The following is a 27,398-nucleotide window of genomic DNA, read 5'->3' on the forward strand; positions in this document are numbered from 1 at the left end:
GACTCACCGGGCTTTTACTCACACAGACCAGGCAGATTCTTAAATACTCAGAATAGATAAGACATTGCAAAACCTGAATATATGTCCGACCCAAGACTCACAAAGCAGGATTTTCACTGAGATTTATCTCCTTTACTGCTGCCTCCTCACAGCCTCCCAAATCAGTTTCGCAATTCACACGAGGTAAGTCTTTAGTGAAGTCTTACCCGCTAACACTAGAGGTTGACTTTATCGATTACTTGCCTACATAACATTACTGACTTCATTCATTTTTAAAATGGAATATTGAATGATACAAAGGAAATAGGGAAGAGCTCCTGATGCTGGTCTCCTAGTTATCTCCTATATACGTTTGTCTCCTAAAAACTAAACATCTCCAGGATCCCAGCTTTCCCATCTTTGGCGACAAACTTTTACAGTCCGCTCATTCCTTCTTTACTTCGATACCTTCTATAATAAAATTGCGCATTTAATGCGTAGTGATATTCCGTATACTAGACCGTTTATCCTGACACGGCTCCATTATACTACAGGTCGTGTTTATTTCGACTAGTGGTACACAGTCTACTTCTTATACCTTTCACCTTCTCACCCTTCTTTCTACAAGAACACTAAATAGCTACCTTCATCTTCACGAGAACCAATGTTTGGTTTACAGTAGCGCTCATTCAGTAGAAATCTGTAATCGTCCTTGCTTTTCGAAAGCCCAGTATACCAGGCCGCAATCCTTCCCATAATGGATTTATTGCTCTTACTTATTCCATTTTTAAATAGAGAGTATTTTTAACAGGAGACTATTATGGTACTTGGAGATATTATTGCATATCCCCACAGTAAGGGTCGTTTAGCTTTTGGTTCTATAATTTGTCTCAATACGTATATACCGCATTAAACTGCCGTAAGTTTGCTTCTAGTGACTTCTAGTGACTTCTAGTGACTTTTAGTGACTTCTAGTGACTTCTAGTCTTATTGAATCATACGATATGACAAGATATTATTATATTTCATCTCAGATTTATGATTTATTTTCCAGATCAATAACTATTTCTCTTCAGACGTTGTTTAGGTTGAAGACATTCTATAAATGGTGCGTTCTTAGTACAATACTATTTTTATTTGCTATTAATGAACTACTCTGAGTTCTACCTTCGGGAATTTGGTCCTCTTTGTGTGTGAATGGTTTCTCCATCGTTAGTCCTGGTACAAATGTTCAGCAAGTGTCCACAGTGCATACGTAGTGCAATTTAGTGCGTCTTGGTGGGTTACAGCATATACCTGGAGTATACCCGGAAGGTGTTCGGGTCCATGACCACGACCTGGTCATGGACCGCGGCTTGGTCAGTGCTTATAACGAAATCTATTATATTTACTCGACCTCTATTATCCCTTCTTTCGTTTTCTCCCTGAATAGTTCCCTTATCCCGATCTGCCAGACTGTTAGATGTCTTAGCCTTCATTCTGACTGTACATGTCAGGGAAAATACAAGTGAGAACCTTAACAGCGACGTGTCTTAATTAACGAAATTTTTGTCACAATTTACTTGTGTAAGACGATAGGCGAGTCCTTCATCACCTTCATACGACCTTGGTTCTGTCAAGGCTTGATTATGAGAACCATTTATCTTCATGTGCTTTAACAGCTACTTTCTCCAAGTCTGTTGCTCTCCATCATCAACTACTGCCTTTGTGCCTTAGTGACTTTCGTTCGTCTCCAGAAGAAAAGTTATATGCAGAGTTTCGTGTTCCTTCACTGAAAACTCGTAGCAGTACCCACTGTCTAGGCTCTCTGTATTCCTTTCGTGACTTTCATAACCCTGCAATGTATAAAATAATCACAGAGGCTAGTAATGCTGTCACTTTCAACTATCGTCTTCATTAACTTGCGCTTTCAGATTCTGGCTACCTCTCACAATACACTTTTTTCCTGTGCATAATACTGATTTCTTTTCTGTTTCCAGTCTCATATCACTGCCACAGTCATGCATTCCCTCTTCCCTGGTCATATTCAATTAACATTCACAAGCTATGGAACCCACCACACACAATGTTTCTGTCATGTATGCACACTCGTTATGTATTATGTATTTTTAATTACCATGCATCCCAGAGTTACTACTTGATAACTTGTCGAGTTCCTATTTTCAAACACCGTCTCTGCATCGCTCGAGCAATTAGTCGACATCCAGGCATTGTCGAGGCAGGACGTGTTGCGTAATTGAGGGTTGGCCTTGATTTGGACATGATAGGTAACGAGAGCTTTCTTATACAGTGGATTAATTTGATCATCCTTTGGTAACATGATGCAACATTCACGTTACATTAACGTACTATAACATGATATGACAATGTGCTCAGACTTGAGTAGTTCTATGTAGCAGGACGTTCGCTGCTCCTGCCTTCCTCTCTGTTGCTCTTCCCTGTGTTGGATGTTTGTACTTCACCTGTCCTGGGGTGAACCAGGTGTGTGATGAAATATATTGTGTTCCTCTTGCATGACTTCTGTCTCAGCATCCTGTGTGTGTGTGTGTGTGTGTGTGTGTGTGTGTGAGCGCACAATTGGGCTCATGACAAATTAAACGTGTAAGTCTTCAATAATTTGACTGTATTATTGAGTCTGCTGCCGCTGCCTTAGCAACTAATTACAGTGGAACCTCAAATTTCGAACTTAATCCGTTCCAGGAGCTAGTTCTAAATTCGAAAAGTCTGAAATTCGAAGCAATATTTCCCATAAGAAATAATAGAAATACAATTAATCCGTTCCAGAAACCCAAAAATATTCACAAAAATAATACATTTTATAGAGATTAATTACAGTTTTACATACACACAACAAATGCTATAGTCTTTAATTATGTATAGTAATATAAAATAACAATTTTACTTACCTTTATTGAAGATTGGTGATGGCATCTGGAAGATAGGGAGGAGGAGAGAGGGAGTTGGAGTTAGTGTTTGGAAGGAGAATCCCCCTCCATCAGGACTTCAGGTATCAAAGCCCTCTCTGGGGTTGCTTCCCTTCTCTGTATTTTAATGCCACTAGGACCAGCTTGAGAGTCATTGGACCCCAGTCTCACAAAATAACTGTCTACAGTCCTCTGTTTCTGTCTCACAAAATATCTGTCCACAATCGTCTGTTTGTCTCACAAAATAACTCCACATTCGTCTGTTTCTGTCTCACAAAACAACTGTCCACAGTCGTCTGTTTCTGTCTCACAAAATAACTGTCCACAATCGTCTGTTTGTCTCACAAAATAACTCCACAGTTGTCTGTTTCTGTCTCAAAATAACTCCACAGTCGTCTGTTTCTGTCTCACAAAATAACTGTCCACAGTTGTCTGTTTCTGTCTCACAAAATAACTGTCCACAATCGTCTGTCTCACAAAATAATTCCACAGTCGTCTGTTTCTGTCTCACAAAATAACTGTCCACAATCGTCTGTCTCACAAAATAATTCCACAGTCGTCTGTTTCTGTCGCACAAAATAACTGTCCACAGTCGTCTGTTTCTGTCTCACAAAATAACTGTCCAGTCGTCTGTTTCTGTCTCACAAAATAACTGCCGACAGTCCTCTGTTCATCCTGGCAAGCTCAACAAGTCTCACTCCAATCTCATACTTCTGTATTATTTCCTTTTTCACATCTATGGTGTTTCTCACTTTCTTTACCACAGGGGTACCGCTAGCAAGTTTCTTTGGGCCCATGGTAGCTTACTTCACAGCCCCACAAGCACTAAACACAATTAAATAATCGTAAAATGTGTGAATGAGATCGCAGGTTAGTGTTCACTCAAGCATAAACAAAGCTAGACTGCTCACGGCTCCTGCGCGGGGACGCGGACAGAGCGGGCCAGCGGACAGGTCCCGTACCCAGCGGTCCGAAAATAGGGGCGCGTTCGATAATAGGGACACATTTTGTCCGAATAAATGGTCTTATTTTCGAAATGTTCGATATGTGATACGTTCGATTTTTGAGGTTCCACTGTACTAACGATGAGGCTGACTGATTGTCTTCCTCTTTTCCTTCCTTCCCATCTTTCCTTCAGGCATTCCTGCCTTCCTTCCATCTCTTCCTATCCTCCTCTTTCCCCTTCCTTCCTACCATCCCATCCTGCCATCCTGAATATCCTTCCTTCCTTCCTTCTTTTCTTCTTGCCATATGTTCCTTTCTCATTGCCTTCCCTTCGGACCTTTCTTCCTTCCTTCTATTTCTGCCCTAAATATTTTCGTTTATATCACCTTGTCTTCCTATATTCTCTTCTAGTATAAACTTTGCCTAAAATTTTACAGCTCACTCTTGACGCCAATAATAATAATAATGGCCACTACATTAAGACATAGACCCATGATCATCACAGACAGAAAATGCACCCATGTCATCCTCATGAATCTATTTCTCATGAGGCAATGATATATTTTGCCATCTATGAGAGTCTAGAAACTTAGTATCTAAGAGCAATGAGGAAGGAAGAAACTTGGGTGCCGTCGGCTGTCTGCACAGGATCAGTCTTAATGCACTCACCAGCCTTACTGCACTGACTGTGTGTGTGTGTGTGTGTGTACTCACCTACTTGCACTCACCTATTTGTGGTTGCAGGGGTCGAGTCATAGCTCCTGGCCCCGCTTCTTCACTGATTGCTACTAGGTCCTCTCTCTCCCTGCTCCATGAGCTTTATCATACCTCGCCTTAAAACTATGTATGGTTCCCGCCTCCACTACTTCACTTTCTAGGCTATTCCACGGCTTGACTACTCTATGACTGAAGAAATACTTCCTAACATCCCTTTGATTCATCTGAGTCTTCAACTTCCAATTGTGACCTCTTGTGTCTGTGTCTCATCTCTGGAACATCCCGTCTTTGTCCACCTCGTCTATTCCGTGCAGTATTTTATATGTCGTTATCATGTCTCCCCTGACCCTCCTGGCCTACAGTGTCGTCAGGTCGATTTCCCTCAACCTTTCTTCGTAGGACAATCCCCGTAGCTCTGGGACTAGTCTTGTTGCAAACCTTTGCACTTTCTCTAATTTCTTGACGTGCTTGACTAGGTGTGGATTCCAAACTGGTGCTGCATACTCCAGTATGGGCCTGACGTAAATAGTATACAGAGTCTTGAACGAATCCTTACTGAGGTATCGGAACGCTATCCGTAGGTTTGCCAGGCACCCGTATGCTGCAGCAGTTATCTGATTGATGTGCACCTCAGGAGATATGCTCGGTGTTATACTCACCCCCAGATCTTTTTCCTTGAGTGAGGTTTGCAGACTTTGGCCATCTAAACTATATTGTGTCTGCGGTCTTCTTTGCCCTTCCCCAATCTTCATGACTTTGCATTTGGCAGGGTTAAACTCAAGGAGCCAGTTGCTGGACCAGGCTTGTAGCATGTCCAGGTCTCTATGTAGTCCTGCCTGATCCTCATCCGATTTGATTCTTCTCATTAACTTCACATCATCTGCAAACAAGGACACTTCTGAGTCTATCCTTTCCGTTATGTCATTCACATATACCAAGAACAGCACAGGTCCTAGGACTGACCCCTGTGGAACCCCGCTTGTCACAGGCGCCCACTCTGACACCTCGTCACGTACCATGACTCGTTGTTGCCTCCCTGTCAGGTATTCTCTGATCCATTGCAGTGCCTTTCCTGTTATGTGTGCCTGATCCTCTAGCTTTTGCAGTAACCTCTTGTGAGGAACTGTGTCGAAGGCCTTCTTGCAGTCCAAAAAAATGCAGTGTGTGTGTGTGTGTGTGTGTGTGTGTGTGTGTGTGTGTGTGTGTGTGTGTGTGTGCGTGTAACATGCACTTGATTGATCTCTATCTTCTCTGTCGCAAACTAAAAATATTCGAACATGTTTAAAACAGTCCCACTGAGGATATGATTCACCGGCTCGTACTTACATACGCCACTTGACTGAGGCTTAACTTGACCACAACATCAAGTGTCGTACTTACATACGCTACTTGAATGAGGCTTAACTTGACCACATCAAGTGTCGTACTTACATACGCCACTTGACTGAGGCTTAACTTGACCACATCAAGTGTCGTACTTACATACGCTACTTGACTGAGGCTCAACTTGACCACAACATCAAGTGTCGTACTTACATACGCTACTTGACTGAGGCTCAACTTGACCACAACATCAAGTGTCCCACACAAATATATTCACAGTACACATAAAATATGATACAATAATTAAAGTTACCTTAAATCTAAAATTGATGGAATCACTAACGTAATATAAAGGATAATTGGAGGTATATCTGTAAATAAAAATATGTACACTAAAATGAATATGTTGTTGATCACTGGGAAGGTCAGTAAGGTCGACACGAGGTGGTACAGCAAATATTAATGATAAGTGATCCGCGTGTAGTGTAGTTGTGGGCGTCCTGAGCAATGGTCTGTACGTCGTTACGTCGGGTCACTACCTGGAAAAGACCCGAGCCGGGTCAAGACCGGCGAACCTACTACAGTTCTGTACGTCGGTGGAATACAGATATTAGTAAAACTTCACGAATTCGGGATCCGAGTTCAAGAGACCGAGATGCGGATGTGAGGGTAAGATGTGAAAGTGGACTTGTTGAGGTCAGTTTCTAACTGCGTCTTTTCAAATTATGCTATTATGTCTAGGAGCGTCTCCTCTCATGGAGACGTTTACATGAAAGTGGCAGATGTAATGTTGGAGACAAGTAAGGCAACGAAGTCGAAAGGGCGAGTTCATTAGTGGTAGTCAAAAAAAAGGGGGGATTGTGAGGGATTGTCAAGTAAAAGTGGATTGTGGGAGATGTGAGCGACCATGGAGGAAGGTGCAGTTTATTGTGTTTTGAAGAGAGTGGAAAAAACGTGGAGAGGGACATATATTTCTGTGGCGTTTATTATTAAAGTTTTAGATCATCGTAAACTAGAGACTATGCTGTAGCTTGCGAAGTGCTGGCGAGGCCTCGAAGTAGTCACTTTTGGGAGCCTTTGAGGTTAAGGTGTGAGTCTGGAGGCGTAGTCATAGTGAGTTATGTTGTTTGTGAAGCAGTGAAGGCACCAAGTGTAACATTAATAGTGGGGATTGTATAAGATTTGGGGATGAGAGTAAGAGGATTGGAAGGCGCTAGTGAGCGATGAGTGCGCCTGGAAACTCTGGAATAGGAGATGTGAGGCATTCTCCCTCCTAAGTGTAGTTTCGAAATTGCTTGAACATATTGTAAATCCTCTATCTGTCTCAGACACCGGTTTTCACTCTCCAGAAGGAAAACGTAAAACCGGTGAGCATACGCTGGGTAGCCTAGTGCCAACATCTGTGGCATGATTGTGGTGTTGATTCGAGTGTCCTTACAAGCGTTGATCTTCTGCGTACCGAGGGGGTGGGAATGTATGGCTATCAGATATCTGTTGGCTATATTGGTTTGAAATTTCCTGCATCTATGAGCCAGGCGGATATTAATGTCGACTCTGCTGATTGAGAGAGGATGCAATTCTAATTGTTTTTGTTTATCTTGGGTACATTCAGTAATGTTTGGTTGTATAAAACTGTTTGGGATGACAACCGTTCCTCGACACGAATTGAGGATGAAGTGTTGGTGGACAGTCATTGGGGTATTGTAGTTGGTATTACCGTTGGTATATCGCATTACCGTTGTGGTATTGTTTTACCTTTGTAGTATTGAATTTCCGTTGGTGCATTTCATTGTCCTTGTGGTATTGTATTGCTATTGTAGTATTGTATTGCCATTAGGTATTGTAATGCTGCTTTGGCACTATGATACACTGATGATACACGTCCCATTATTAGTATGTGTTGAAGGTATACGTCTTGGCTGACCGGGGCAACGATTCCTTGTGCTGGTAAATGATAATTAAGATGTATTTCGGGATTTATTAGCAGCAATGGAAAAAGAGTCTTTTTCGTTGTCGTTTCTAAAAGATTTCCAACTGAGTAAGACATTTCCAGGATATTTTTTCCTTTGTGGTTGGGTTGTACATAATACGTCAATTTCATCAATTGTTTATCACTGTCGTTCTGCTGAGAAAGAAACTGGATGTGTAGTTCAAGCCATGATAGTTTCTGAAGTAACATATAGGGTAGATAGAAAAAAAAAACATGCCCGGGTGGGATTAAAACCTGCGATCAGAGAGTCACAGAACTCCAGACCGTCACGTTAGCCACTGGGCTAGCTTGTCCATTTGGCTAATGGTGAAAGTTAAGACACTTGTGGAACATCTGGTTATCTTTATTGTAGACGTTTCGCCAACCAGTGGCTTTATAAAGCCACTGGTTGGCGAAACGTCTACAATAAAGATAACCAGATGTTGCACAAGTGTCTTAACTTTCATCTTGTCGGTATTGTATACCTGTCTTGCACAACTTGGCTAATGGTACGGTCTGGAATTTTGTGAATCCTCTGACTGCGGGTTCTAACCCCACCCGTGGTGTGGTTTGTTTGCAATCGTGTCGTTACGATTTCCTGAGCCATGTAGTAGGGTAGGTAGAACACCGGTCTTAGATTTTGGTCACAAGAGAATGCATGAAAGTAATTCTGGATTAGTTAAAGGTGTCAGTTAAGGGTGCTGCAGTCACTTGAGATCCGCTAGCTCTCCCTAAATCCTTCTCTACCTTACCCTTATCTCATACTAGGATGGCACCTCTATAATTAGCTGAGCCAGACTTAGCAAAACCGTTTAAATAGATTAAAGCACTAACCGTGCAATCACCATTCAGCCAATAACAGCAGAGGACCACAGGAAATGTCCAGAGCAACACACCTTTGGTAGTCTCTGTCAGATCTGCAGACAACCTGCGTAATGTGATGCAATGCTTTAGAAAACTGACAAGTTGAAGAATAAGACCCTTGTGTAACTTTTGGGAATCTTTACTGAGGAAACGATTCGGCATCCAGTGGTTCCTTCAGTCTAGTACAGAGAAGAACGGTGATAGAAGTGGGGGAAGTGGCTTTTCCGAGCATATGCTGTACTTTTCTCAGGAGTGATGAACTGAACATTTAACTCCAGGATTTCACAGAGAAATTTCTTATAAACAGACCTAATGAAGTAAAGGAGGAAGGGTTTAGCGCAATTACATTCAGTTGTGTACGAATGGTATATAATACCGACAAGATGAGAGTAAGACACATATGCAACATCTGGGTATCTTTATTGTAGACGTTTCGCCATCCAGTGGCTTTATCAATACAAAATCTAGGACATAACTAGAAGACAGTAGAACTATGTACAGAAGATGACTATGATGACTACGACAACTACCTCTACAACTAACCCATCTCTTTGGGAAGGACCTACTTCCACTGGGGAATCCCGCCTACCAGTGAATTTGCCCTCGTCTGCTTCACCTGACGTTACTATATAAGCGCCAGGATTCTTTCTTCTGCTTCAGAATCTCCACGACTAGGGTGCTGTTCGCACCTACTCCTAGGTTGAGGGACTGATTACCTCATCTTCTGTACACAGTTCTACTGTCTTCAAGTTATGTCCTAGATTTTGTATTGATAAAGCCACTGGATGGCGAAACGTCTACAATAAAGATACCCAGATGTTGCATATGTGTCTTACTCTCATCAATTACATTCAGCATAAGGAAGGGAAGGAGACGTCCAGGTCCTGCCACAGTGTAAGCAACTCTTCCCTTCTGTTTCCTTGACCTGGTCATGTAGTACATCTTAATAATTTAGTTACTCAGGTTACAGTCAAGTTAGTCAGGCTACAGTCGAGTTACAGTCAGGTTACAGTGAAATTACAGTCAGGTTACAGTCAGGTTACACTCAATTTACAGTCAAGTTAGTCAGACTACAGTCAAGTTACAATAAGGTTACAGTCAAGTTACAGTCAAATTACAGTCAAGTTACAGTCAGTTTACAGTCAAATTAGTCAGGCCACAGTCAACTTACAGTCAGGTTACAGTGAAATTACAGTCAGGTTACAGTCAGGTTACACTCAATTTACAGTCAAGTTAGTCAGACTACAGTCAAGTTACAATCAGGTTACAGTCAAGTTACAGTCAGGTTACAGTCAAGTTACAGTCAAGTTACAGTCAGGTTACAGTCAAGTTACGCTCTCATGAAATAGCGGTTTATTCATCTAGCCAACGAAAAATGTGGATACAGTCTTAAGATTACAGGTATCTTATCATTATCAACGAAGCTTTCAAGAAATGTTGTTGATGTGTGTGACCTTGTCTGTCCACACATCATATTCCATGTTGTTGTTGTGTGACCTTGTCTGTCCACACATCATATTCCATGTTGTTGTTGTGTGACCTTGTCTGTCCACACATCATATTCCATGTTGTTGTTGTGTGACCTTGTCTGTCCACACACCATATTCCATGTTGTTGTGTGTGACCTTGTCTGTCCACACACCATATTCCATGTTGTTGTGTGTGACCTTGTCTGTCCACACACCATATTCCATGTTGTTGTGTGTGACCTTGTCTGTCCACACACCATATTCCATGTTGTTGTGTGTGACCTTGTCTGTCCACACACCATATTCCATATCACTGGCATCTCCATACGCACTTGACTGCCGAAGATAATAACGTACTAACCCTCCTCCCCCATGACAACATCTTGGCTGTTGTTTTAGTTACTTGTTCCATACACATGTTTTTGTTACTTGTTCCATAAAAGTCTTATTACTTGCTCCTTGCACACATTCTTCTATGTAGGCTTCTTCAGTCAAATACAGAGAATGGATAGAAGGCAATAGAAGTGATGAGGTAAAGATGATGTAATAAATCAACCTTGTAGGAATACTCTGAGTTTCTCTCCCTCAGCTTGGAGAAGAGTTCAGATCCATGGAGCATTTCCACATTCATGACTCACGAATTCGTAATAAGACAATTGCAAACAAATCACAGGACGGAGAACTCATGGTAAGTGACTCCTAAAACTCAGAGACCAGCTGGCAGAGTGGTTAACACACTGGCTTGTTAGGTTCAAGACTCACTTGCCATTGGTTCAAGCCCTACCCGTTCCATGGTTCTGTTTCCTTATTCATGCTATAATGGCCACCTTCAGTCACACAATATATTACAAATTTTAACCTGGATATCTGTGCCTCTGCTTCGTGAGTGTCACGCTCTGTGTTCATCTGCGTGACTGCAGGAGGAGGCGGTGGCTACATCGGAAGTGCTTTTGGACACCTTCAATGGAGACGCTGGTCGGGCCAAGTGGCGAAGCTGCTGCCAAGCCGCTGTAGAATGCTGCGACTATATGTTAACAGCTTCCTGGCCTCCCGGTGAGTAGTATTATGGCTTACAAGTAAGTGTTGTTTGTCTCTCATCATGTACTTATGGCTCTCTCAGCAAGTTTTATGGTCTCTCAATAAGTTCCATGACGTCCATATATGTTGCTTACCAGTAAGTACTCAGGTCACACAGTGTTTGTGGTCACAGAGTATAGGTTCTCGTTCTCCTTGTATGTCTTCTTGGATTCCCAGTAAGTAATATGACCTCCCAGAATGTTGTAGCTTTGGTTATCCAGTAAGTAATGTGACCTTCCAGTAAGAGCTGTGTTGTAGCTTCGGTTATCCAGTAAGTAATGTGATCTCCCAGTAAGAGTTGTAGCCTTGACCATTCAGTAAGGACTGTGACCTTCCTGTAAGAGTTGCTACCTCCTAGTAAGTGTTATTTGTATGTTTTTCTTTTCGCCCTGTAAGTGTTTTCCCAATAAGTGTTTTTTGGTTATCCAGTAACTGTAATTATTCTCATACTCAGTGTTATGATCTTCTAGTAAATATTATGATCTAGTGAGTGTTCTTGATTTTTCAGTAAAAGTGAAAGTGATTTTAACCTCGCAGAAAGTTTTGTTCTTACTTCCTAGTTAGCAGTATAAGCCTTTAGTGCAGTTAAAATTAGTCATATGTGGATATATGGAAAAAAAAACACCCTAGAAGTATGGGTAAAGAAATCACCTTGGTTATATGGACAAAGGCACAAGTACGTAGAACAGATCTGTACTTTGACACCTTTTTTTTTTGCCATAGGTAGAATTTTTACAAGTCATATAGAGGATGACATTCAACACGTTATCCATGCTTTATTCAGCTTGTTGATGTGGGTGAGATCCTGTCTTATTAGCTGTCATGTAAAGTTGTAGTCTTCCAGTAAGTGTTGTAAAAGTTCTTAGCCTCCATGTACGCGTCTTTGGCCTCTCAGCAAGTGTTATTGGCCTCTCAGCAAGTGTTATTGGCCTCTCAGCAAGTGTTATTGGCCTCTCAGCAAGTGTTATTGGCCTCCCAGTAAGTGTTCACAGCTCTCCTCGAAATAGATAAGATCTATATAGAGGTGAAAGTTACGATGACATTGGAAGGACAAGATGTCACCAGATCAAGTTGTCTATGAAATATGAAAAATCAGAGAAGCATGAAATATGAGTTATGACTCTGGGTCGTTAATGAGGGTTAGGCCAGTAAGGTTGAGATGTAACGTTGCCGAAGGTTTCGTCATGCTGATAGCACTCTAATTTTGTTCTACATTATCCTAATTATAAATTATCTATGCAGGGCCAGATTAAGAAGTCTCCGGGCCCTAGGCTATTCAGATTGGCGGGGCCCCTTTGAGTTACGGGTAAGCGAAGCGACCCCTTCCAGCTTGGGGGGGGGGTCGGTGTGAGCCTGTTTAACGTCTAATTAAATACATTCTGGCTATTTAGATTAAATTTAATAGGGAAAGTACATCAAGACAACCAAAACCATTTACCAACAGCCATTATAACTATCTTGTTAAATCATGCATTTTAAAGAGAATAAACTCAAGACAGCATAGTATTACTAGATTAGACTATTAAAGTAGTGACATCATTTACCTATTATATTCAGCATAACCACTACAGCACTATTATTCCCTTTATAAATCACTGACTATTATTGTTATCATTGCATCATGCAATTCTATCAAATCATATAAACTACAGAAAATTGGAGAGGAATCTCCCATACTCACCCATTAGCGGGAAAACACAGCTGTTCTGATGTAAACAAAGGCGTGTTGAGTGTTGCCATCTATGGTTAGGTTTATTTATTTTTATTTTATTTTATTTCATTATTTATTTTTGTTTTGATTAATTTTTAAAAATCAATTTTACTCTCCAAACACTTGAACTTTTTAGGTAGGGACCCCTTTGCACTTGCACCGTGTGCACAGTCTTGGATGAGCCCCTGAACCCCTTGGACCGCGGGGCCCCCAAATGCGTGGGGCCCTAGGCAAATGCCTAGTTTGCCTATGCGGTAATCCGGCCCTGGATCTATGCTTCTAGACAGTTTCATTTGGTTCTTTTTCCTCTTTGATGACGAGATGAGTTCCTTATAAGCCAAAAGGTGTAAATATTTGTCTCTTAGGACGTCACAAGCATTGCTGGTGTGGGAACTGCAAACATACTGACGTCCCTGTATTCTGGTATTGATGTTGCTAGACGTTCTTCCCATATAGTTGTTGCATCCTACATAGTATGTGATGCAAGGACTAACTAGTGCTTGTGTAACTGCATCAGCCGTGTTTCCTGTAGGAAATATGAAATATCTGTCTGCATTACTGTCTGTTGTATGTGTGGAATGTTGTCTGGGCTCATTGTCTGATGTTTTGGATAAATGTATGAAAGGAAATGTTATGAAGAAAATATTTTGTGATTTCACATTCTTCTTCGAGAAATTCCGAGGAACAAATTCTGTACTCTCAACAAAAATCTAATAAGAATACCGTTTATCGTTTTCCTGTCAAAAATTACATAGCATAATTTTTCTTTGTCAGTTTTCTGTATTCTTTGAATTAAAGTTGACATTCTCTTTTTATTTTAACGTGGAGGATTGGGAGAATGTTTGTTTATTATCCACCGTGACAAACACTCCCCCCTTCTGACTGGCTGGTACCAAATATTCATCTATGTGTGTGTCGGATGAGATGCCCTGTGTGCCTTTCTCTAGTAATGATCGTGCCCATCATCCTCCTATGTGCGGGTTATTTGTGTATTGTTCCATTAAGTAGTATTGTGCTTTTATGTTCTTTAGTCATAATTAAGGCCTCATGCGTCTCTGCGGTGATCGTCAATTATGCTTTGTAACAAATAAATATTCAGTGTTTACCTTGAATCTCTGCACAAATACTGTTTACTAGGATTTCTAGAGTGCTGTTCTCACTTGGTGCAGGATACTCTAATGTACCTCGTGGTTTAAAAGAACTAGAAATGACTCGCTGGTTTCACTACTCTGTACAAGAACAGGTTATAATGGATCCCTAGTAAAGTACATGCTGATACTGAAGCAAATGATTCCATTTAAGGCAAGCTCTGTTGCAGACTTCTGCATGTCTTCAAAAGTAGCAGAACTGGTGGGCACTAAAGACGAGCAACAACATGTACAATGTTCAGTAGAAAGTGGGTGCTTAGGTCTTCCTTTTCTACTGGTATTGTTAAAATTAAATAGGATTACCAACTGACTGCTAAACTTTCTTTTATTTTTTATACCAATCTATATGAATTATTTGTAGTGGATATATCTATGTGTATTTATGTTTCTTCATTATATTGAGCTTCGTGTCTGATAGGTGTGCAATGTTGGTGTTGGTTACTGCAACTCTTGTCGAAAATTATATAAAATACCGACACTTTTGATTAAGAAACATTTGCAGCAGTTGGATATCTTTATTGTTGAAACGTTTCGCCTACACAGTAGTCTTCTTCAGTCAAATACAGAGGTATCAGGTGTGGTACTGAGATGAATAAGATATAATCAGTCCATCAAACTTGTAGGAATAGTATTTGAGGTGATCAGTCCTGATAACTCTGTATTTGACTGAAAAAGCCTGCTGTGTAGGAGAAACGTTTCAACAGTGAAAATACCCAACTGATGCACATGTGTTAATCAACAACTCTTAATTACCAGAACACTAAATTACACTTGGATCCAGTGCTCTCCTCAGCTCACCAGTGCTCTCCTCAGCTCACCAGTGCTCTCCTCAGCTCACCAGTGCTCTCCTCAGCTCACCAGTGCTCTCCTCAGCTCACCAGTGCTCTCCTCAGCTCACCAGTGCTCTCCTCAGCTCACCAGTGCTCTCCTCAGCTCACCAGTGCTCTCCTCAGCTCACCACATGTACCAAACATTAATAGCTTCTAAGTCAAAAAAAGTTTTACCTCCGTGTGTTCTTATAGAGTTCAGTGACCTACCTTGTGTCCCACCAAAGCTGCCTGACTCATACTGACAGGTGGCATTTTATTCACTGTCAGCATTCCAGGTATGAAGTTGCTTTGGATGAGATTTAATAGTATATAACCATGATAGTGCTGATGAAGGTGTGTAATGAAAGATTCGCCTCTTGCAGGTAGCTGCCCCAACACCTGGGATGGGTGGCAGTGCTGGCCAGCTACTCTCTCAGATACTGAGATCAAAAGACCTTGTCCCTCCTACATTTACCATGGCAAGGGCCCCTCTTGTGCTAGTAAGTTCCAACTGTTTTTGACATTCATTATAGGCAGGTTTTTCATACATATTCATACATATAGGTGGCACAATATACAAGATAACCAGAGTGAAAATAGTGAAATTCCAAGCGCTTCTGTGATTTTCCATACTATCAGGGAATATTTCTTGATAATATGAGAAATCACGAAGGCGCTTGGAATTTTAAGATTTTTCACTACGGTTATTTAGCATATAATAGTGAGTTAATGTTCCTCCACCCATCACAATCACTTCACCACCACCACCACTAGACTCTCCCCACTCACTTCACCACCACCAATATTAGACTCTCCCCACTCACTTCACCACCACCACCACTAGACTCTCCCCACTCACTTCACCACCACCAATATTAGACTCTCCCCATTCACTTCACCACCACCACCACTAGAATCTCCCCACTCACTTCACCACCACCACCACTAGACCCTCCCCACTGACTTCACCACCACTAGACCCACCCCACTCACTTCACCACCACCACCACTAGAATCTCCCCACTCACTTCACCACCACCACCACTAGACCCTCCCCACTGACTTCACCACCACTAGACCCACCCCACTCACTTCACCACCACCACCACTAGAATCTCCCCACTCACTTCACCACCACCACCACTAGACCCTCCCCACTGACTTCACCACCACTAGACCCTCCCCATTCACTTCACCACCACCACCACTAGACCCACCCCACTCACTTCACCACCACCACCACTAGAATCTCCCCACTCACTTCACCACCACCACTAGACCCTCCCCACTGACTTCACCACCACTAGACCCTCCCCATTCACTTCACCACCACCACCACTAGACCCACCCCACTCACTTCACCACCACCACCATTAGACTCTCCCCACTCACTTCACCACCACCACCACTAGAATCTCCCCACTCACTTCACCACCACCACCACTAGACCCTCCCCATTCACTTCACCACCACCACCACTAGACCCACCCCACTCACTTCACCACCACCACTAGAATAGCCCCACTCACTTCACCACCACCACCACTAGACCCACCCCACTCACTTCACCACCACCACTAGAATCTCCCCACTCACTTCACCACCACCACTAGACCCTCCCCATTCACTTCACCACCACCACCATTAGACTCTCCCCACTCACTTCACCACCACCACCATTAGACTCTCCCCACTCACTTCACCACCACCACCATTAGACTCTCCCCACTCACTTCACCACCACCACCACTAGAATCTCCCCACTCACTTCACCACCACCACCATTAGACTCTCCCCACTCACTTCACCACCACCACCACTAGAATCTCCCCACTCACTTCACCACCACCACCATTAGACCCTCCCCATTCACTTCACCACCACCACCATTAGACTCTCCCCACTCACTTCACCACCACCACCATTAGACTCTCCCCACTCACTTCACCACCACCATTAGACCCTCCCCATTCACTTCACCACCACCACCATTAGACTCTCCCCACTCACTTCACCACCACCACCACTAGACCCTCCCCATTCACTTCACCACCACCACCATTAGACCCTCCCCATTCACTTCACCACCACCACCATTAGACTCTCCCCACTCACTTCACCACCACCACCACTAGAATCTCCCCACTCACTTCACCACCACCACCACCACTAGACCCACCCCACTCACTTCACCACCACTAGACCCTCTCCACTCCACCCTCCCCACTCACTCCACCACCACCCCCACCACCCCCAACACCACCACTAGACCCTCCCCGCTCACTTCACCACCACTACGACTAGACCCTCCCCCACTCACGTCACCACTACCACCACTAGACCCTCCCCACTCACTTTATCACTACCACTAGACTCTCCCCACTCCACCACCACTACGACTAGACCCTCCCCCACTCACTTCACCACCACCACCACTAGAATCTCCCCACTCAATTCACCACCACCACCACTAGACCCTTCCCACTCACTTCACCACCATTAGACCCTCCCCACTCACTTCACCACCACCACCACTAGACCCTCCCCACTCACTTCACCACCACCACCACTAGACCCTCCCCACTCACTTCACCACCACCACCACTAGACCCTCCCCACTCACGTCACCACCACCACCACTAGACCCTCCCCACTCCACCACCACCACTAGACCCTCCCCACTCACTTCACCACCACCACCACTAGACCCTCCCCACTCACTTGACCACCACCACCACTAGACCCTCCCCACTCCACCACCACCACTAGACCCTCCCCACTCACTTCACCACCACCACTAGACCCTCCCCACTCACTTGACCACCACCACCACTAGACCCTCCCCACTCCACCACCACCACTAGACCCTCCCCACTCACTTCACCACCACCACTAGACCCTCCCCACTCACTTCACCACCACCACTAGACCCACCCCACTCACTTCACCACCACCACTAGAATCTCCCCACTGACTTCACCACCACTAGACCCTCCCCATTCACTTCACCACCACCACCATTAGACCCTCCCCACTCACTTCACCACCACCACCATTAGACTCTCCCCACTCACTTCACCACCACCACCACTAGAATCTCCCCACTCACTTCACCACCACCACCACTAGACCCTTCCCACTCACTTCACCACCATTAGACCCTCCCCACTCACTTCACCACAACCACCACTAGACCCTCCCCACTCACTTCACCACCACCACCACTAGACCCTCCCCACTCACTTCACCACCACCACCACTAGACCCTCCCCACTCACTTCACCACCACCACCACGAGACCCTCCCCACTCACGTCACCACCACCACCACTAGACCCTCCCCACTCACTTCACCACCACCACCACGAGACCCTCCCCACTCACTTCACCACCACCACCACTAGACCCTCCCCACTCACTTGACCACCACCACCACTAGACCCTCCCCACTCCACCACCACCACCACGAGACCCTCCCCACTCACTTCATCACCACCACTAGACCCTCCCCACTCCACCACCACCACTAGACCCTCCCCACTCCACCACCACCACTAGACCCTCCCCACTCCACCACCACCACCACTAGACCCTCCCCACTCACTTCATCACCACCACTAGACCCTCCCCACTCCACCACCACCACTAGACCCTCCCCACTCCACCACCACCACCACTAGACCCTCCCCACTCACTTCATCACCACCACTAGACCCTCCCCACTCCACCACCACCACCACTAGACCCTCCCCACTCCACCACCACCACCACTAGACCCTCCCCACTCACTTCATCACCACCACTAGACCCTCCCCACTCACTTCACCACCACCACTAGACCCTCCCCACTCCACCACCACCACCACTAGACCCTCCCCACTCACTTCATCACCACCACTAGACCCTCCCCACTCCACCACCACCACTAGACCCTCCCCACTCCACCACCACCACTAGACCCTCCCCACTCCACCACCACCACCACTAGACCCTCCCCACTCCACCACCACCACTAGACCCTCCCCACTCCACCACCACCACTAGACCCTCCCCACTCCACCACCACCACTAGACCCTCCCCACTCACGTCATCACCACCACTAGACCCTCCCCACTCCACCACCACCAATAGACCCTCCCCACTCACTTCATCACCACCACTAGACTCTCCCCACTCCACCACCACCACCAATAGACCCTCTCCACTCACTTCACCACCATTAGACCCTCCCCACTCACATCACCACCACCACCACTAGACCCTCCCCACTCACATCACCACCACCACCATTAGACCCTCCCCACTCACATCACCACCACCACCAATAGACCCTCTCCACTCACTTCACCACCACCACTAGACCCTCCCCACTCACTTCACCACCACCACTAGACCCTCCCCACTCACTTCACCACCACCACTAGACCCTCCCCACTCTCCCCCTCCACATCTACTCACCACTCATCACTCAAGATGTCTCGCGCAGTGAGAAAAACACGTACGCAGATTTTCTATTTAATAATGTTTTACAATTGAGAATGAATTTCAAATAATGTGATATGAGAGAAGTTAAGAGAGGGCACTAACCTGAGCTTCTCCCTGTGTGTGTGTTAGAGGAGGCAAGTAAGAGGTGCCAGAATGCCGGTCACTGGTACCGGCGAGAAGGTAAACAAGAGTGGAGCAACTACTCTTCTTGTAGCGTTGAGGAGAACATCCACCGGCGGCTGTATGTGCACATCGCAGCGTACAGTATTTCTGTGGCCGCCTTATTTCCAGCCCTCTGTATCTTCATCTCATACAAGTGAGTCATCGTACAGGTCGTCCAGACCACCAGTCATCTCATCTACACTCGCCTTAGGAATTTGTAGGAATTACTTTCCGGATAACTGGTTGAGATAACATAGTATTCCGGATAACTGGTTGAGATAACATAGTATTCCAGATAACTGGTTGAGATAACATAGTATTCCGGATAACTGGTTGAGATAACATAGTATTCTGGATAACTGTTTGAGATAACATAGCATTCCGGATAACTGGTTGAGATAACATAGTATTCCGGATAACTGGTTGATATAACATAGTATTCCGGATAACTGGTTGAGATAACATAGTATTCTGGATAACTGGTCGAGATAACATAGTATTCTGGATAACTGGTTGAGATAACATAGTATTCCGGATAACTGGTTGAGATAACATAGTATTCCAGATAACTGGTTGAGATAACATAGTATTCCGGATAACTGGTTGAGATAACATAGTATTCTGGATAACTGTTTGAGATAACATAGCATTCCGGATAACTGGTTGAGATAACATAGTATTCCGGATAACTGGTTGATATAACATAGTATTCCGGATAACTGGTTGAGATAACATAGTATTCTGGATAACTGGTCGAGATAACATAGTATTCTGGATAACTGGTTGAGATAACATAGTATTCCGGATAACTGGTTGAGATAACATAGTATTCCGGATAACTGGTTGAGATAACATAGTATTCCGGATAACTGGTTGAGATAAGACAGGAGCAGGGCAGCTTAAGACTATAGGAACACACTGAGCCAAAACACTAAATAATTACCATACATTATCTGGAATATTCTAATGCCCCATAGATACTAGGAGTTCTATTATGTACCATAGATACTAGGAGTACTATTATGTACCATAGATACTAGGAGTACTATTATGTACCATAGATACTAGGAGTACTATTATGTACCATAGATACTAGGAGTACTATTATGTACCATAGATACTAGGAGTACTATTATGTACCATAGATACTAGGAGTACTTTAAGATACTAGGAGTACTATTATGTACTACAGTTACTAGGAGTACTATTATGTACCATAGATACTAGGAAGCCGCTAGGCAGCCACAGAATTCAGAAAGGTATTCACAAAGCTTATATCATGAATGATATCAAATCATACTATAAAATGTTCAACTGTTTACTTACGAATGATTGTGCACAGGGCTACCATAATTGTGTACTGGAGTAATATAATTGTGCACTGGGCTACCATAATTGTGTACTGGAGTAATATAATTGTGCACTGGGCTACCATAATTGTGTACTGGAGTAATATAATTGTGCACTGGGCTACCATAATTGTGCACTGGAGTAATATAACTGTGCACTGGGGTACCATAATTGTGTACTGGAGTAATATAACTGTGCACTGGGCTACCATAATTGTGTACTGGAGTAATATAACTGTGCACTGGGCTACCATAATTGTGCACTGGAGTAATATAACTGTGCACTGGGGTACCATAATTGTGTACTGGAGTAATATAACTGTGCACTGGGCTACCATAATTGTGTACTGGAGTAATATAACTGTGCACTGGGCTACCATAATTGTGCACTGGAGTAATATAACTGTGCACTGGGGTACCATAATTGTGTACTGGAGTAATATAATTGTGCACTGGGCTACCATAATTGTGTACTGGAGTAATATAATTGTGCACTGGGCTACCATAATTGTGTACTGGAGTAATATAATTGTGCACTGGGGTACCATAATTGTGCACTGGAGTAATATAATTGTGCACTGGGGTACCATAATTGTGTACTGGAGTAATATAATTGTGCACAGGGCTACCATAATTGTGCACAGGGCTACCATAATTGTGTACTGGAGTAATATAATTGTGCACAGGGCTACCATAATTGTGCACAGGGCTACCATAATTGTGTACTGGAGTAATATAATTGTGCACTGGGGTACCATAATTGTGCACTAGAGTAATATAATTGTGCACTGGGGTATCATAATTGTGCACTGGAGTAACATAATTGTGCACTGGGGTACCATAATTGTGCACTAGAGTAATATAATTGTGCACTGGGGTATCATAATTGTGCACTGGAGTAACATAATTGTGCACTGGGCTACCATAATTATGCACTGGAGTAACATAATTGTGCACTGGGGTACCATAATTGTGCACTGGGGTAATATAATTGTGCACTAGAGTAATATAATTGTGCACTGGGGTACCATAATTGCTGCATGATAACACTCCCTGTGCTCCTCCTGCTGTATGATAACACTCCCTGTGGTCCTCCTGCTGCATGATAACATTCCCTGTGCTCCTCCTGCTGTATGATAACATTCCCTGTGCTCCTCCTGCTGTATGATAACATTCCCTGTGCTCCTCCTGCTGTATGATAACACTCCCTGTGCTCCTCCTGCTGTATGATAACACTCCCTGTGCTCCTCCTGTTGTATGATAACACTCCCTGTGCTCCTCCTGCTGTATGATAACACTCCCTGAGCTCCTCATGCTGTATGATAACACTCCCTGTGCTCCTCATGCTGTATGATAACACTCCCTGTGCTCCTCCTACTGCATGATAACACTCCCTGTGCTCCTCCTGCTGTATGATAACACTCCCTGTGGTCCTCCTGCTGTATGATAACACTCCCTGTGCTCCTCCTGCTGTATGATAACACTCCCTGTGCTTCTCCTGCTGCATGATAACACTCCCTGTGCTCCTCCTGCTGTATGATAACACTCCCTGTGCTCCTCCTGCTGCATGATAACACTCCCTGTGCTCCTCCTGCTGTATGATAACACTCCCCCCTGTGGTCCTCCTGCAGCATGATAACACTCCCTGTGCTCCTCCTGCTGCATGATAACACTCCCTGTGCTCCTCCTGCTGTATGATAACACTCCCTGTGCTCCTGTATAACATGATTTAAAGTGCTATCAACCTTCGATAATTGTCTAACACATCGAAGTACGTGAACATAGCTCGGCAATGTATCTGTCTCGCAGTCTGCGGGCGGAGTATCGAGCCTCCACCAAACATATATTAATATTAAATATGTTTACCCAGACAGCTGCGTGTTCATCGCATTACTCTACACAAACACCTCTTCCTGAGTCTTCTGCTGGAGGCGCTGGGAGTCATTATCTTCAGGTTATTGCAACTATATAAGAACGACGTAATCCAACAGGTTAGTAAAATCTTGCAGGTAGTAGTTTTCAACGAAAGTTTCAGGAGTTATCTTATATATTTATGTCTACGTAATAAGGAAAATGTTCAACAAGAATGTAATATAAAGCAACTGAAGCGCCATAACTTGACTAACTGTAGTAGAAACTTTCGGCTGGGAAACAGTTGTAGATGAGGCACTGTTCAGGTGTACCAGGTCAAGCATTATATTGTGTGGAGAAGGTAGAGAGGCGAGTGTATCAGGCAGTGCACAGCCAGTCCTGCTGAGGTTCTGGCTTGTATATATTGAAGTGTGTTCTTCTGAAGTTCTGGCTTGTATATATTGTAGTGTGTCCTGTTGAGGTTCTGGCTTGTATATATTGTACTATATCCTGCTGGAAATAAATGGTATAAAATACCGACACAATGGCAATATAAACACAAATGCAGTATAATGTGATCCTTTATTGACTACGTTTCGCCCACACAGTGGGCTTTTTCAAGTCACAAACAGAACTACCTGGGGTGGAAGGAACGCGAGTATTTATAGTCCGGCTGAGGTCAGGTGAAGAATGCTGCATCTGATGATGTACCGAGTTGGGTTGTAGAGTCTAAAAACTTGGGTAGCTTGGAAAGGAGACTGGACAAGTTTGTGAGCAGACCTTCTACAGTGTTCTTATGTGGGATAGCGATGAAGAAGTTTCTTGGCAAGTGGTTCAGCTATGTTATAGAAGCCACTATTCTGGTTGAAGTTGTCGGATATAGAAATAAGTGATGATTCCAGGATTCTTCGGTATTGGGTGTTGTCTTCTGTGGCGATAAGTCTTGAGTTTCTGTAGTTTATCAAGTGGTTGTGTGAATTACGGTGTTGTACGCAGGCATTCCTTGTGTCGTCAGACCTGCTTGCGTATTGGTGTTCTGAAATACGTGTTTGGAGGTCCCTTGATGTTTCGCCCACGTATAACTTGTTGCAGTCATTACAAGGGATTATGTATACCCCTGCAGAGGATGGAGGCTTGTCCTGCCTACTACTGGTGATGTCCTTGATGGTCGTGGTTGTGGAGGTAGATACTTGGAATGATGTTTTGGCAAAGATGTTGGAAACATGTTTGGCAATGGAGTTGGTGGGAAGGACTATGTATCTCGGCAGTGTCTTCTCTGGGTGTGTTGAAGATGTTTAGTGCTCGCCGTCTGCAGTCTCTGATGAAGTTCTACTCTGCAAAGCTGACCACGAACTTCGTTTTAAAGTCTATCGAAAACCCACCAACCAAAACGATCTTCTCCACTTCTACTCTCACCACGACACCAAAACCAAACGTGGTGTAATTATAGGCTTCTTCCTGCGTGCACTCAGAATCTGCAGCAACGAGTTCCTTGAGGAAGAATGCACTATAATTGAACAGGTATTTTCCAAACTCCACTATCCTCGTCACTTCATCAGAGACTGCAGACGGCGAGCACTAAACATCTTCAACACACCCAGAGAAGACACTGCCGAGAAGAGATACATAGTCCTTCCCACCAACTCCATTGCCAAACATGTTTCCAACATCTTTGCCAAAACATCATTCCAAGTATCTACCTCCACAACCACGACCATCAAGGACATCACCAGTAGTAGGCAGGACAAGCCTCCATCCTCTGCAGGGGTATACATAATCCCTTGTAATGACTGCAACAAGTTATACGTGGGCGAAACATCAAGGGACCTCCAAACACGTATTTCAGAACACCAATACGCAAGCAGGTCTGACGACACAAGGAATGCCTGCGTACAACACCGTAATTCACACAACCACTTGATAAACTACAGAAACTCAAGACTTATCGCCACAGAAGACAACACCCAATACCGAAGAATCCTGGAATCATCACTTATTTCTATATCCGACAACTTCAACCAGAATAGTGGCTTCTATAACATAGCTGAACCACTTGCCAAGAAACTTCTTCATCGCTATCCCACATAAGAACACTGTAGAAGGTCTGCTCACAAACTTGTCCAGTCTCCTTTCCAAGCTACCCAAGTTTTTAGACTCTACAACCCAACTCGGTACATCATCAGATGCAGCATTCTTCACCTGACCTCAGCCGGACTATAAATACTCGCGTTCCTTCCACCCCAGGTAGTTCTGTTTGTGACTTGAAAAAGCCCACTGTGTGGGCGAAACGTAGTCAATAAAGGATCACATTATACTGCATTTGTGTTTATATTGCCACTATATCCTGCTGAGGTGCTGGCTTGTATATACTGTACTGTGTCCTGCTGAGGTGCTGGCTTGTATATACTGTACTGTGTCCTGCTGAGGTTCTGGCTTGTATATACTGTACTGTGCTCTGCTGAGGTGCTGGCTTGTATATACTGTACTGTGTCCTGCTGAGGTTCTGGCTTGTATATACTGTACTGTGTTCTGCTGAGGTGCTGGCTTGTATATACTGTACTGTGTCCTGCTGAGGTGCTGGCTTGTATATACTGTACTGTGTCCTGCTGAGGTGCTGGCTTGTATATACTGTACTGTGTCCTGCTGAGGTTCTGGCTTGTATATACTGTACTGTGTTCTGCTGAGGTGCTGGCTTGTATATATTGTAGTGTGTCCTGCTGAGGTGCTGGCTTGTATATACTGTACTGTGTCCTGCTGAGGTGCTGGCTTGTATATACTCTACTGTGTCCTGCTGAGGTGCTGGCTAGTATATACTGTACTGTGTCCTGCTGGGGTTCTGGCTTGTATATATTGTAGTGTGTCCTTCTGAGGTGCAAGCTTGTTGTTGGGGCCTGCTGCCAAACTAGTGGCTAGATTGTTAACCTGCTGGCCTGCAGTACCACGGGTACGTCATCAAACCCAATGTGGGGACTGTTGAGCCAGGCCTTACCTTACGGCGAGTGTTCACCAGACTGCCTGACGGAGTACACCTGAAGGTGATACCTACCGACTCACTGCTGACTTCAGTCAACTGTGAGCCCTCTAGCCACAGTTTTACTGGTCACTCAGATCCCCGTGGACTTCAGTTTACCTGCTGGCCTCACTAAAGTACTTGCAGGCTTCTCTGAGGAGACACTTCAAACTCTCTCCTTGGTGGTATCCTCTTTCAAGAAGAGGATAGGACGTAGTGTGACACTGAGAGAAGATAGTGTCGTGTGACACTGAAGGAAGATAGGGTCGTAGTGTGACACTGGTGAATAGTGTCATGTGACAGATTGCTGGCCTATGGCTGATTCTACCGGGGTGCATTGCCAGGCTGGCCTCTGAGGAGAAAGACGCTATGCGGGTGATACTGAGAGAGGGGAGAGTTATAGAGAGGAGAGATGATGTGTCGTATGACGCAGTAGACGGTGTGTTATAATGCAAAGATAAAGGTGTCGTGTGACACGGTAGAGAAGGTGTGTAGATTTACACGGAGAAAAGGGTGTCATGTGGACACAGTAGAGATGGTGTGTCATAATGCAGAGACAAAGGTGTCGTGTGACACGGTAGAGGTGTGTTATAACCCTGAAAAGGGTGTCGTCTGTACCTTGTGAGTGTCAGGTGACACGGTGTGTGAAATTAAAATTATTGTAGGATATATATACCTATACTAAAGATTATGTTTTTATATCAAATATTGTTATGGTAAAGATGATAAATTTCTGTTTATTTTGCATCCCGACCTCTTATGTTACTACACTAATATTAGACTTATGAAATAACAATAGTCTACTTGTGTGGAGATGTTGCAATAAGAGACCAGTGTTTGTAATACTTGTATATACTGCAGTGTGTGCTGCTGAGGTTCTGGCTTGTATATATTGTACTGTATCCTGCTGAGGTTCTGGCTTGTATATACTGTACTGTGTGCTGCTGAGGTTCTGGCTTGTATATATTGTACTGTGTCCTGCTGAGGTTCTGGCTTGTATATACTGTACTGTGTGCTGCTGAGGTTCTGGCTTGTATATATTGTACTGTATCCTGCTGAGGTTCTGGCTTGTATATACTGTACTGTGTGCTGCTGAGGTTCTGGCTTGTATATATTGTACTGTGTCCTGCTGAGGTTCTGGCTTGTATATACTGTACTGTGTCCTGCTGAGGTTCTGGCTTGTATATATTGTAGTGTGTCCTGCTAAGGTTCTGGCTTGTATATATTGTACTGTGTCCTGCTGAGGTTCTGGCTTGTATATATTGTACTGTGTCCTGCTGAGGTTCTGGCTTGTATATATTGTACTGTGTCCTGCTGAGGTTCTGGCTTGTATATATTGTAGTGTGTCCTGCTGAGGTTCTGGCTTGTATATATTGTACTGTGTCCTGCTGAGGTTCTGGCTTGTATATATTGTAGTGTGTCCTGCTTAGCGACCAGCTTGTATATACTGTAGTGTCCCCTGCTTAGCGACCAGCTTGTATATACTGTAGTGGCTCCTGCTTAGCGACCAGCTTGTATATACTGTAGTGTCTCCTGCTTAGCGACCAGCTTGTATATACTGTAGTGTCCCCTGCTTAGCGACCAGCTTGTATATACTGTAGTGTCT

General features: G+C 44.1%; 1 protein-coding gene across 1 annotated transcript; it reads left to right on the plus strand.

The window, feature by feature from the left end:
* The first annotated feature begins 10,774 nt into the window (after positions 1 to 10,774).
* On the plus strand, positions 10,775 to 26,040 carry LOC128701376 (calcitonin receptor-like). Its single transcript, XM_070100476.1, has 5 exons — positions 10,775 to 11,243; positions 15,319 to 15,435; positions 19,550 to 19,736; positions 22,802 to 22,922; positions 25,891 to 26,040. Exons 1-5 carry the CDS (start codon positions 11,219 to 11,221, stop codon positions 26,038 to 26,040), a joined length of 600 nt encoding a protein of 199 aa, XP_069956577.1. The 5' UTR covers positions 10,775 to 11,218.
* Positions 26,041 to 27,398: the final 1,358 nt, after the last annotated feature.

The sequence above is a fragment of the Cherax quadricarinatus genome, chromosome 72 (assembly GCF_038502225.1).
Source record: "Cherax quadricarinatus isolate ZL_2023a chromosome 72, ASM3850222v1, whole genome shotgun sequence".
Classification (NCBI taxonomy): Eukaryota; Metazoa; Arthropoda; class Malacostraca; order Decapoda; family Parastacidae; genus Cherax; species Cherax quadricarinatus.